This window comes from Venustampulla echinocandica (genome assembly GCF_003357145.1).
Source record: "Venustampulla echinocandica strain BP 5553 chromosome Unknown scaffold_17, whole genome shotgun sequence".
NCBI classification, from domain to species: Eukaryota; Fungi; Ascomycota; class Leotiomycetes; order Helotiales; family Pleuroascaceae; genus Venustampulla; species Venustampulla echinocandica.
Window position 1 is genome coordinate 56537 of NW_022474222.1, and position 12615 is coordinate 69151.

The 12615-nt window shown below is 45.2% G+C and overlaps 4 protein-coding genes across 4 annotated transcripts; all 4 read right to left on the minus strand.

Moving 5' to 3' along the window:
* Nucleotides 1-1146: 1146 nt before the first annotated feature.
* Nucleotides 1147-3646, minus strand: BP5553_10666 (Uncharacterized protein; the record flags this gene model as incomplete). Its single annotated transcript, XM_032019289.1, has 4 exons — nucleotides 1147-2388; nucleotides 2465-2944; nucleotides 3180-3201; nucleotides 3255-3646. 4 exons carry the CDS (start codon nucleotides 3644-3646, stop codon nucleotides 1147-1149), a joined length of 2136 nt encoding a protein of 711 aa, XP_031864558.1.
* Nucleotides 3647-4487: 841 nt separating this feature from the next.
* BP5553_10667 (Uncharacterized protein) lies at nucleotides 4488-5174 on the minus strand (the record flags this gene model as incomplete). The annotated part of the gene is made up of 1 exon (XM_032019290.1): nucleotides 4488-5174. One exon carries the CDS (start codon nucleotides 5172-5174, stop codon nucleotides 4488-4490), a length of 687 nt encoding a protein of 228 aa, XP_031864559.1.
* Nucleotides 5175-6810: 1636 nt separating this feature from the next.
* Nucleotides 6811-9075, minus strand: BP5553_10668 (uncharacterized protein; the record flags this gene model as incomplete). Its single annotated transcript, XM_032019291.1, has 3 exons — nucleotides 6811-8497; nucleotides 8578-8718; nucleotides 8780-9075. 3 exons carry the CDS (start codon nucleotides 9073-9075, stop codon nucleotides 6811-6813), a joined length of 2124 nt encoding a protein of 707 aa, XP_031864560.1.
* A 1268-nt stretch (nucleotides 9076-10343) lies between these two features.
* On the minus strand, nucleotides 10344-12489 carry BP5553_10669 (Uncharacterized protein; the record flags this gene model as incomplete). The annotated part of the gene is made up of 6 exons (XM_032019292.1): nucleotides 10344-11110; nucleotides 11183-11506; nucleotides 11564-11646; nucleotides 11710-11985; nucleotides 12049-12119; nucleotides 12181-12489. 6 exons carry the CDS (start codon nucleotides 12487-12489, stop codon nucleotides 10344-10346), a joined length of 1830 nt encoding a protein of 609 aa, XP_031864561.1.
* Between the last annotated feature and the right edge of the window lie 126 nt (nucleotides 12490-12615).

Sequence of the window (12615 nt, forward strand, 5' to 3'; positions counted from 1 at the left end):
TCCTTGTGTAAAAGTTCAGTTTGAGTAGGAGAAGCTGGTTTAGAGTAAGGTAGTTGTTTGTTTCAATTGTTGTTGATGAGACCACGTTGAAATCTAGGAAAGTTTACTAGTATATATAAATCGAGATAGCTACTACTTAGCGTTACTTTCGAAGCCGAAATACCGAAATAGTAATTTACTTATAAGAAAAGCTGAACAATATCGACTTACTAATAAGGGAAATTATCGTCTTCAAGCGGCCCGAACTAAAGGAGAGTGTAAGAAAGTACTTAGTACTACTAAAACCTGAGCTTTCTCTATCCCTAATTTCTATTCTTACTTGTATTTGAAAGTCAGCGTTTCTCGGAGCGAACTAACATCCTAGTTATATATAATAGACTTTAAATTCAAGTTCTAATTACTCGAAACTCTTTATACTTTATAGTATTAAATTATTAATATAATATTTTAAATATTTATATAAATATAGTTAATAGTTAATTTAATAGTTATATAAAAGAGTTTACTAAATATTATAATTATAGTTTCTTTTAATTTACTATTCTTTTATTAATTTAATTTAATATTAATATAGTTAATTATAAAAAAAGTAAAAGTTATAATTTAAAATAATATATAGAAAAGTATATATTTATATATATTTTAACAGATATAACTGGAAATCAAAGTAGTTCCGCTATTCTCGCCGGGCGTTGATATGTAGTTCAAAACTTGACAAGTAATTTATCTAAAGCGATAGTAGTAAAGTACTATAAATTATATTGTTAAAGTTATCTCTGATCCTCAGAGACTAAGACAATCTTCTAAAGTGTCTTTTAGGATGTCTAGCAAGGCTTCTTACTTCTGACTAACGACGCGAAGAAAGAACTCAGCGAGAATATAACTTTTATCAAGGACTATAGCTATTGCGGTGAAGGTACACTAGCTAGGTAGAGCGAGAGCGATGTCTATATTAAAGTAGTAAAAAGATAAAAATTGACTTTCGTGGATGAATTTGTTCAGGTAGGATTGAACGGGAGGATTGTACCTAACAGGCAAAATTTGTATCTATATATATTGCACACTTGATCGCGCTACAAATAATTTGGTCTTGTATGACTGGCATTAGCAGAATGAATAATTGAAGGAACTATTTATCTAATTCGCTCAATGGCTGTCTGCATTTCCTTGATAAAATCCTGACGAGAAAGTCGCGTTTAGGTCTGGGATTTCTTTGGGAGCTGCTACTATATCATTCCAAAGATCCCAGCTAGTAGAGCTCCACAGTGGTGACGGTAAACTAGTTGTGAGAGACTGGTCAAAAGATTGTTGCACCGTATTAGCCGATGAAACGTTGGCATAAGTAAATTCTTTGGCATTCTGATCTCCAGTTCCCATATCGGCAGAGTGGCTGAGGAATATTCGGCTCTGTGAATGAGGAGCTTGGGATATTCTATCGGCTAATAGCGACCGCATCTCTGAAATGAAGGATGGAGGGGCGTTGGCGACCGGATAGAGGCCAAGGCCCACCTCGCGGATCTCCCATGCGTTGATCGTAAGATGTGCAAGCGTCGGATGCATTAAACTTACTGGATTCGTAGGCTCGTATTGACGATTATAATAGAGCCGATTATCGTAACTTTCAGCCAGCACACGCCAGGCGCGTTCGGTGAGATCATCTGAGGCTCGAGAGCGGAGAGCACAGAGAAGATATAAGTGAGCTGGAAATGGGTAATTGGTGCTGATGAACCAGAAAAACTGCGTCAGGGTATTGCACCCCATCATTTTATTATGAATTTCCAGCAAGTTGAGACTGTGAGCAAATAGCTTCTCCTTTTCCTCGGTGGACGAAATTCGATTGGTAGCCTGTACATGGGGCTGACGTGGGCACATTCGGAGTTTTTCAACCTCTGAGCTTGCCATTGTAACGGAGAAGAAATGTAAAGGAACCGAAAGGTCGCAGAATTTGAGATACTTCTGCTGGAGGTGTTCTTCTAACTCGTCTATTCCCTTATCCAGGGAAGCGGCATCTTCGGTATGGCACCCAGTAAATAGGAATCGCTGAATAGCCTCACATCTCGGCAAGGCGTACACCATCTCAGTAGGTCCTGGATACTCCAGTGGCCAGTCTCGCATACCCGGATAGAGGTCGCTGTCGTTGATATTTGTAGGAAGATTTGTTGTCCAGCCGCGATGAACAATCGATGGGCCAGAGCCAGAAACCTCAGAAGTTCTACAATCAAGAATGATAATTTGCCACCATAGGCGCCGACGCATTTCCGTCTCAAATGGGGCAAGGCCATAACTTGTTCCATCAGAACTGAGACCCATCCTCCGGGCAATACGAACCACTATACCCGTCAAGCAGCACAGTGATCTCGCATCAACCGAGACGTGCAGGCTTGAGAACTGAGCATAAATAGTTTTAGCTTGAGCACGACCGATTGGAGAAGAAACACCAAGGATAGTCTGACGTATGGCTTACCAGGAGTAGGAAGAACGCTTGGAGTACAATTAGCTCAGAGGACCTCAGGAATCCTGCATTCCGAAGCGCCTGTTTTGCACCAGCTCGATATCTCGATAATAGGGTTGCTTTTCGATCACCCAACAAAGACATGCAGGCGGCCTCGCACAGTGAGGTGATAGCTACGGCATAAACACTGAACATCAGTGCCTCTACCCCTTTTGGTACATTTTCCAAGTCCGCACTAGCATCTAGAACTTGTTGCTGCACAGTGGGGGCGTGCAACACCTTGATTAAAGGGTTGACGTTGTCTAGAAATATCTGCCACAGTCTAAAAATATGAACTGTAGGAGGGTGATATTTGCTCAGATCAGATATGGCTTGGGATGGGAAAAGGATATCACTCTCATCTGTAGTCAGAGAACTGTGCGTTTTCGTGTTTGCTATGTCGAATAGTTCGTCGTCCGATGACCCCTGTAGGATATCTTCTGCGTCTTGGAACTAATAAATTAAGTTAGAGTAGTAGCAATTATAGAATTAAATTAATTATAGAAATATAGGAACATGATAAACTAAGTTTGAAATGGACGGGGAAGCTGCAAGATACTGTTACCTGGACAGTCCATTAGCAAAGCTGAAGCTAGGACTGAACCAGACTTTTACAAAAATTGATCGAAGCCATCGATCGCGAATAAAGTATTGGCAACTAGCAGCGGAAGGTGGTCAAGTCACTAACCTCCTCATTTATTGACAAATTACTGTAATAGTCAGTTATATATTCGTAGGGCTTATACTTAGAATTTTAACTTACTTTTGAACGTGTTTTAACGATCGTTTGACCGACAAAGACGCTCTAGGATGCAATTTAGCAAAGCAGGGAGCATTTTCTTTGGGCGTCGTAGCACCATTCACGTCGATTCCACCATCGCGGTTTATGGCGTCGATATCGGCCCCATACTTCCGTAGTTGATCCTCGTATCTTCTTATCCGAGCTAATAGCTCTGCTTCCGGAAATCTCTTTTTACGCTTCTGTAGAGGGGGAGTGGTAGCAAAGACACACTCGAGGTGAGCCCTGGTACAGTTGGCGCATGGAGCATTCCTATCACACTTGATCTTTCGGCTTTGGCATAGGATACAAGGATGTCTACGGTTTTCAGAACCCTTTGCGGCGGCAGTAGACCTAGTAGAGCTGTTGCCAATCATCTCAAACGCTCCGGATAATAGATTACAGCAGCGTATAAAAATTCTAAGATGAACACTTTATAGAGTTAGCCTAGAACGAGTGAGCTTATAGGGTATTTTTCCTGAGGGACTTGCTTGATACTCACGGGTAGCTGTAAAAGACTAGCGTCCACGTTCCACGCCAAGCTTACCGGGGCAATAAAGGGGTTGATAGTGTGTTCCTTGGGATCCCTGTCGTGTTCTATAAGTCTCTGAAACGAACGTTGGTGAGGTAGCACACCTGACAGTTCTGATAATTCGGGAATATCTAAGACGTTTTCCAGTATCAATTAGATCGGAATAAATTTGAGAGAATCTAGTGCTATAAGTTATGCGAGGTAGTTCGGACCGGACTATTTCCCGAGACTTGTGGCGTCGTTTGTAAGCAGCCTATGTGGAGAGGAGTGCATTGACCTTGGTGATAAGCGAGCTATCTGACAAAGCAGCCCAGATCTACTACTTGACGGCGTGAACATGTTAAGTACAGGTACCGAAGTGAAGCTAAGTCAATCACCACGTATAATATAGATGTAGGATTAACGAAGAGAAATTATATACTATAGGCTTTTGGCCGTATTACTTATCCTTAAGTCACAGGAAAAACTCGTAGAACTTGATAAGATTAAGGACTAGGGGCAATCTCTGGCATCTCATGCAGGAAGAACGGACTACGATGGAGGACTAGGCATCTCATGCAGGAAGAACGGACTACGATAGAGGACAGTCGGTTTTGCAATATATAATCAACCGCTCAAGTTTATAGAATGAAGATGCATACATTTTGTGCTGCTCGGAGGGCAGAAACACCGTGATATCTTCACTACTACAATTTCTTAACAAGACTAGCTCTGTGCTCTGCTCTCTGTTTTGTAGCTTCCATAATCTGCTTCACAGCAGGCCTAGCTTGCAATCTCTCAAGCCAAGCCTGAAGACTTGGGAACTCCTCCGCAGGGTCAAACACTCCTTCAACCAAGCCCGTCGCTATAACCTGCCAGGGAACCCAAGCGATATCTGCATATGTGCACTTGTCGCCGACGAGGTACTGGCGAGTTGCCAGGTGCTTATCCAAAACACTTGATACCCGACGAACTTCGTTGATGAAACGGTTAATGACGCTGTCCACCTTCTCGGGGTGAAAATGTTTAAAGAAGTACACCTGTCCGTAGTAAGGTCCTTGGCCTGACATTTGGAAATGGAGCCATTGTTTGGTATGGTAGAACTCTGGGGTACCAGGCGGGAAGCTGAGCTTGCGCTCGTGGTCGTATTCAGAAATCAAGTATTCCAGAATTGCACCGGATTCCCAAACAGTGATACCGGTGTTAGGATCCTCGAGAGAAGGAAGACGACCATTCGGGTTGATCATTTCATACTCTGGGGTTTTCGTTTCGGTATGCGGGATATATTTGGGAGTCCACGGGAGATTGAGCTCGTCGAGAACCATGGCGACTTTAGGAGGATTCGGGCCGTCGACGCCTCCCCATAGAATCAAAGGCTGTAGTTGAGAGGACATAATATCCTCTTCCGGAAGATGTCAAAAATAGAAAAGAAACGAGATAGCCTTTCTGCCAGTGGATTCTCACTTATCAAATGCAGGAGATAGGATGTGGTGTTAAGGTTATAGGACCTAGAATGGAGGATTGCATTGATTGATTATTATTATTTGAAAAATTCGCAAGCCTATATATAGGTAACTATGGAAAATTAAACCAAATGGGTGGAATGAATAAAATCTGCTGGTATCCGTGCTCTCCAAGCTTTGCATGACCACGCCATTCATCAGAGTACTAATTGTCAGAAAAGCAGTCCGATTATGCATTTTAGTCATTGCGCCAGATCATGATTATCGGGAGGCTTGGCAGGAGGCTTGGGTCTTGTCAGAATAACGAGCCAAGGCTATGACATGGTTATTCGGAAGCGTCTAGTCATCGGGAAGTGAGGATTGTCATCATCAGGTGCGTATTAGGAAAGGCCAATCGTCCATCGACCTACCAAGGGCAAGTTTCGATTGCTACTGTGGAGAAAATATGGATCTCACCGCCGGTCCAAGACATGGTCGGAGCGAACAGATGCCCGAGCTGTACCAGTACGAGTAGAATAGTTCGGCGTACTCTCGGTCAAGAAAAGCCCAATTTTAAATGTCACGTCATAAAAGACATAGTCCTCCGACTCTACCCTAACTGTCTATAGATGTATGCTACTAGAGATGGTGGGATTCGGAATTTTACACAAATGAGACAAGAAGCGCTTTGAAATCACTGCCACGTACGCGAGTAGGGATTAAGGTACGTATTCTTTTACATGTGGCTGGCCAGTCGTTCCCCGTCCGTTAAAGGACGGAAAGGTTGAACGCGACGAGAAAACCCCATCAAGAATTTTCATTGCTTCCGAGATAGCGAATGGCTCCACCTACTCCTATCTTTCTAGCTCGTCCAAGTTGCCTCTAGCCTAGGCGAGGTCGATCTGAACTGCGCTATTAGTCAATATTTTTTAGTTGACTAATCAGCTCTCTAATTAGTTAATATACTACTTATACCTCAGTTTCTCCTACTTCACGAATATACTACTTTATTACTCAATATATATTGACTTCTAAAGTAGTATATTAAAAGGATATTAATTAATAAAGTTATTAATTATAACTTATTAGTTAATATAACGATTAGTTAATTAGAAGAACTTTAGAAAGCTTAAATCACAGGATCTCCGCTTTTATATAATAAAATTATAAGATCTCCACTTCTAAGAAATAGTTAGTTTGACTTTTAGATAAATTTTAAATACTCTGATTCTCTTAGAAATAATAGTTCGTAAATAAATATGTTAGTATTTTTGGAAGTACTGAAACAGGTAGAAAGAGTTGATTGATTCTAGTAACAGAGGTGGAGGAGAAGTCCTTGTTATATACAGGTAAAAGTGAGTCATATTTGCCACATGTAGCGTACACCCCAAATACCCCTGATTTCGGCATCGCCGAAACTCAACAAAATATTATACTTATTATTATACTTAAAGTAAAGTATAACTTCCTGATTTTTCTATACTTATTTACTTAAATTAATTATTTTTATATAATAATATAACTTCTACGTTCTATCTTTTCTTACTGAAACACCCTGTAGTATTTCTTATAGCGAACGTCTGCTATCTCAACCGCTGAACATCAGCATCCCATAATCATCAAACAGTGTCTGCCAATACTCCCAATCCATCTCTCCCATATCCTCAGTATCAAACGGCACATACGTCGACGGCATATCCATCTCACTCCACTGCCCAGGAAAACCGGTGACATTCTGCATCTGTGGAATATCCGCTTGATTCACAAGGTCCATGTTCATTTCCGAGCTCCCAGTCGTAGCATCCGCCTTTTCCTTTACACCACGCTGCGAATACAGCTCTCTAACACAAGCTGGCCTCCTCAGCTGAATAGCACCCTGCTGACTCCTTATCCCTCTAACCCGCTGCTCCCATGCCTTCAAGCACAGATTCCCCACCGCAAACCACAGCTTGTTTTTCGTCTCGCGGAGTATCTCTTCATGGTTTGCGTATGTCGCTTCAACGAGGTCCCACGCCCACTCAACCTGCTTGCCCGTCGTGCGAGTACGTAATTCGGATAGCATGTATATAAACGCCTCGAGTTGGAAGAATACACGGATATGCCACATGAAACCCTTCAGCAATTTACGTGTAGAGGGATCATGTCCGTCTTTATCGTACTCCAGGATCTTTATCGCGGTGTGGAATGCGATGTCTTTTTCCTCCTTTGGCTGAGGGGGTGAGCCCGCGATCCGAGGAGCTGAGTACACGCGGAGCCGTATTTTGGACAGTGCCGAATGAGCGGCTAGCCTAGCCAGGTAGTGCAGGGGGATTGAGGAATCGCAGAAACGGATGAACTTTTGCTGTAATATGTCGTCGAGGTCGTTGAGGGCTTTTATTTTCGTGGCGATTTGCTCTGGACGGACAGGCATAGCACTGATGCCGGATTCTTCGCCCGCGAGCATGTGCGACCACATGAATAGACCGATATGTTGTCTAATGCAGCAGAAGAGCATTTCTGTGACTGCTGGATGCTCGGCCGGTGGCTCTCGCATGGAGGGGGAGAGTTCGCTGTCGTTGATGTTGAGAAGGCGGTGCCCTTGGTGGGAAAAGAATGTTGCTGGCGCTGGGGAGCCCGAAATAGCTGAGGAGTGGCCCTCGAGAGTGAGAATTTGCCACCACAGTCTTTTGCGGACTTCTGTTTCCAGGACCCCCAGGTTAGTGCCGGTGGATTCACGGTGCAGGCCCATCCGTTGGCCTATTCGAGCAGCGAGGCCAGAAAGGGCCCATAGAGTGTCATGATCTGTGAATTGTCGGATGGCAAGAAGATAGAGGGTGAAGGCTTGCAAAACCATTAAGTTGGAAGTCCGCAGTATGTTGGCATTGACTAGTGCCTGCTGAGTTGCTGTTGAGTACTTGGAAGCCAGAGCTACTCTTGACTCGCTAAACGTGGTCTGGCACTCTTGTTCGTCCATGGACACGATGGCCGAGTGGTATATCGAGAATAACAAGGCTTCGGTACTCGCTGAGACCTTATCCAAATCATCACTTGCATTTAGTATAAGTTCTTGAATCATAGGGGCGTGAAGGATCTTCGTGAGAGGATTGACGTTGTTTAAGAAGAACTGCCATAGTCGGAAGATCTGTATTGTATGCGGATGGCTTGATGTTAACGAGTTGCTGATCATCAAGCGCCCGAAGAGGAGACTGCTGTAGTCTGAGATAGGGATATCTGGTCTCCCGTTTCGCCCTCGGACGGTTGTTGCTGGACTAGGTGAAAAGATTCTTCCCTGACCTCTGTATTGATATGCTCCCAAATGGAGCTGCACAAATGTTAGTTAGCCTCGTTGATAACTGACAAACTAGGGATGATTTACCTCTCAAGATGGTGACTTTGTCCTCTTTCAGCAACCAGCTTTCCCAGAGGTTCCATTGCGGCAAGCCTTTGTGGTTTTGTTGAAATCGTTGATTTCTCCACGTCACTCTCCATCGTCCTGCCACTTTCACTTCCTTCGCTCCTTCAAGGTATTAGTCTTAGCCTTCTTGCAAACAGTTGGTTCCAGTGGCATAAGTACCCACACGTAAGCTTCCTCATGATAACCCTCGACCTTGAGCCCTGCCTTGCTGATCACGTCCTCCGCTCTCTTCAGCCTCTCGGCAAGATCCTCCTGCTTCCTCTTCTTTCGTCTTGCAGGCACTACTTTTGCAGCAACACACTCAACCCGGGCCTTTTGACAGTTTTGACACGGGTGCTGCCCGTTGCATTTTATCTTACGGCGCCGGCAGAGGCTGCAGGAGTGGCCGCGGGTGATCTTGGCCTGGGCCGAGGGTGGAGCTCCAACACTGGGACTGGGTGTTGGGAGGACTGAAGCCATGATCGAAGGAGCTGGTTCTATTAGCACAGGGGTTCGCAGATAGTAGCTAGGACTGTTCAATTATATCTCTGAACTCGGTAAGATGGAAAGCTCCGTGATGTGCTGGAAGCGGAGTTAATGATCATGTGATTATCTGACTGCTGACGGCGGAGCGAGTCCGTGGAAGTTGTGTGAGAGCCACGACGTTAAAAATGACTCAATGCCTCAATCAACAAGGACACATGAAGCAGGAGCGGAGGAAATCAAGCCAGAGAGACGGAGTATGAGATTCTTAAGTGGAGGAGGTCGGAGGCGGAGTTGATGAGTTTCCTCGGGACCGATAGCGAGCTTCATCTCCGAGATGCCTAACCACATTCAGAACCACGAAGGCACAGCTTTCGTTAACTTGTTCTACGATTCATATCATCCTTCAAAATTGAAATTCATTTACTTACAGGAAAATGTGCATCAGTAACTTGAGTCTTAATAAACGCACCTTCGTATTCCCTCGAAGCTCGGACCACAAGCAATATCAAACACAATCAGTTGTCGAACGAAGCTAAGGTCAAAATACGGCGCCGTCATCTCATCTCCGAACCCGGTAACGATGCACGAGGACTGAGTAGTAAGAGCCGCCCATAAAAAAAAGCACTCCTACACGTTAGCCACAACAGCAGCAAAGGGGGGGGGGTTGCTGCTGTCTCTCTAATTTGGAATCCGACACGCGACTAGGATTTACATTTGCATGCTACACCTGCTACCATTCTGAATCTGTTCGTAATATGGATGGAAGGATGCTTGCTCTGCCATCTAATGCCCTAGTCCAGCTTACACGACGGATTTCTCTCCAACACCTGCTCCAACAAGAAGCGGCGAAAGTGCCTTGAGACACATTTGGGCAGTTTGGTGGTGTGCACAAATATCACCGACCATTGTGTCACATGTGGGCATGGCAAGTGCTCATGGGGATTTAACAAACTGAATCCAATATTCCCATAAGAACTTGAAGATGGACAAGGAGCGCTAAGTTACCACCAAAGTTTTCATTATTTAACGCCTACTATTCTCAGAATGTCGACGACTCTTTCCTAGAACATATACTAATGTTTTGGAATCCCCTGATCCATTCACAAGCCCCATAGAGAATTCTCCATCTATTCTCTGACGGTGGACTCGTGCAATGATCGTTTTATCGTGTCTGAGGTTGTCCAGTAGTGTGACAGCTGCTCCTGCGGCGTCTGTGTGACTTTCTTGATGGGATCAAGATAGTCATGAGCCTCCACACGTGTTCAGACCTTCTTGTCTAGCTTGCCGCTTCCTTTGGATTTCTCTCTAGCCTCAGGATTTCTTCCTGGGCCACCCGGACCGCCTCGGCCGCCTGTGAGAGCCATTCTGCCTTTAACGGATTTGAACTCAATCAGCACAGCTCCAAGGAGGGAGATGCATGACAGGCATATGCCGACGATGAAGACTTCTCTCAACGCTGCATTGTATGCGGCCAACACACTGTTAAGGATCTCCGGTGGCACGGTCTTTCGGAACTCAGTGGCACCCATACTCACAACGTTAAGCTCGTAGACTCCAGAAAGTCTCTTAATGAGTTGGATCTCCAGAACGTTGAGTCCGACAGACACAAAGATTGCGCCACCCAATTGCTGCATGAAGAACATAAGTGTCATGCCAATAGGAACATCCTTCCTGTCAAGAACTGTTTGCGCGGCCAGTGTGGCTACCTGCATACCCATCCCAATGCCGAAGCCAAGGACGATCTGGTACCCAATCCATTTCCTAGAACTCGTATCCACGGACCAAGTGCTGATGAGTCCTGAGCCAATAGACATCATGACGGCGGAGGCGATGCCAAACGGAGTGTAGTAGCCGATCTTGGAGGTCAGCTGGCCCGTCAAAATGCTGGCGATGATCAGAGAGAGTACAAGAGGGATCGTGTGGATTCCAGATACCACTGCCGAATCTCCCTTAATCGCTTGAAGCCACTCTGGGATGTAGTAGAGCATGAGCATCATGGCCGAAGTCTGGCAGAATTGGAACAGCATGCCTACGAGACCGGTCAGTCCCATCACATGCGGAGCACGGCCATTTCTATATCATCGGTTACTCGAGTACTTACCAGCGATAATGCTACGGTTCTTAATGATTCTAGCGGAGATTGTTGCAGTCTTCTGCCTGAGCACCTCAACGGCGACGAACCCAATCGCACACACACCAAAACCTGTGAAGAGTGCAATAATGCGTCCATTATTCCAAGCGTACATCGTGCCGCCCCATTGCAGAGCAAGGAGGAGAGAGAAAATACTTGGGATAACGAGAAATTCTCCTAGGAGATCAAGATTCTTCAGTCGTTCGACGATCGGCATGTCTGGCTTGACTGGAGGGAAAGGCTGAAGAGTTAAGAAGATGACTAACAGCGCGAAGCCGCCAATTGGGAGGTTGACTAGTGTTAGCAGATTAGCAGGGCCAGGTGATGATATTTCGAGCTGAAGTGACCTACTGTAGAAGCACCAGCGCCAAGATACATTTGAGGTGAAGGCTCCTCCAAGCAAAGGTCCAATGACACCAGACACACCCATAACCCTAGAGTAAAGCGAGTGGGTTCAGCATGGTTTGATGTTGCTGAAGACTAGCTGGAGGACTCACAAGCCAAGGAATCCCATGTACTTTGGGCGGTCCTTTAGAGGGACGATGGAAGTGAGAATGATAACATTGCCAACCTGGACGCCAGCCGCCGCAAAACCTGCAATGGCTCTTCCGATTATGAAGGCAGTTGAGTTCGGTGCAGCAGCGCACAATACGGAGCCGACTTCGAACACGAAGATGTTGGCGAGGAATGTGTACTTCGGAGTGCAGAAGGTGTACAACTTGCCGATGAGCAGCTGACAGCAAGCGCCGGTGAAGAAGAAGGCGCTACCGTACCTAAGAGAGAGAATACAGTGTAAGATAGGTAAATCCAGTTGCTTGGCGCAGCCGTTGACTTACCATCCGATATCGTCCAAGCTGTGGAAGTCATTTGTGATTGCTGGGATGGCTGTTGAGACGATTGTCTTGTCCTGAAATAGTCGACGATGTCAGCGTGCAGTTGCTTAACGCGCAACAATTTGATACACCTACCAAGCTGACCAGGAATACCGCGAAGAGGATAGCGACCCATGAGAAGAAGACTTGCTTAGGACCATGTGGGTATTTGGGTGCAGGATTGCCCATCTTGTCGACTTCTGGAGCTCCTTCCTCCTTCGTTACCGCCTGATCTTGGGGAGAATCAGATTTGGCGTCATCATCAGCTATTGGCTGAGAAGCCAATTTTTTGCCGCTGGTATATTCTTGCTCAGCGTTTGGGCTAGCGTCTGGGCCATTCTCGAGACCTGGGGATGGAGTTATAGGGGATTCCTTCTCCCCAACAGAATGAGTACTTAAAGTCATAGCTGAATAACTTGAAAAAGAATGAGACTCGAGTCCGTCTTTTTTGTATGAAAGTAGTGTAAATAGAAGATGCAAGGGTAGAGAAAGAGGGCGTTTGAAAATGATTGGAAGGTCAAGAACGTAGAG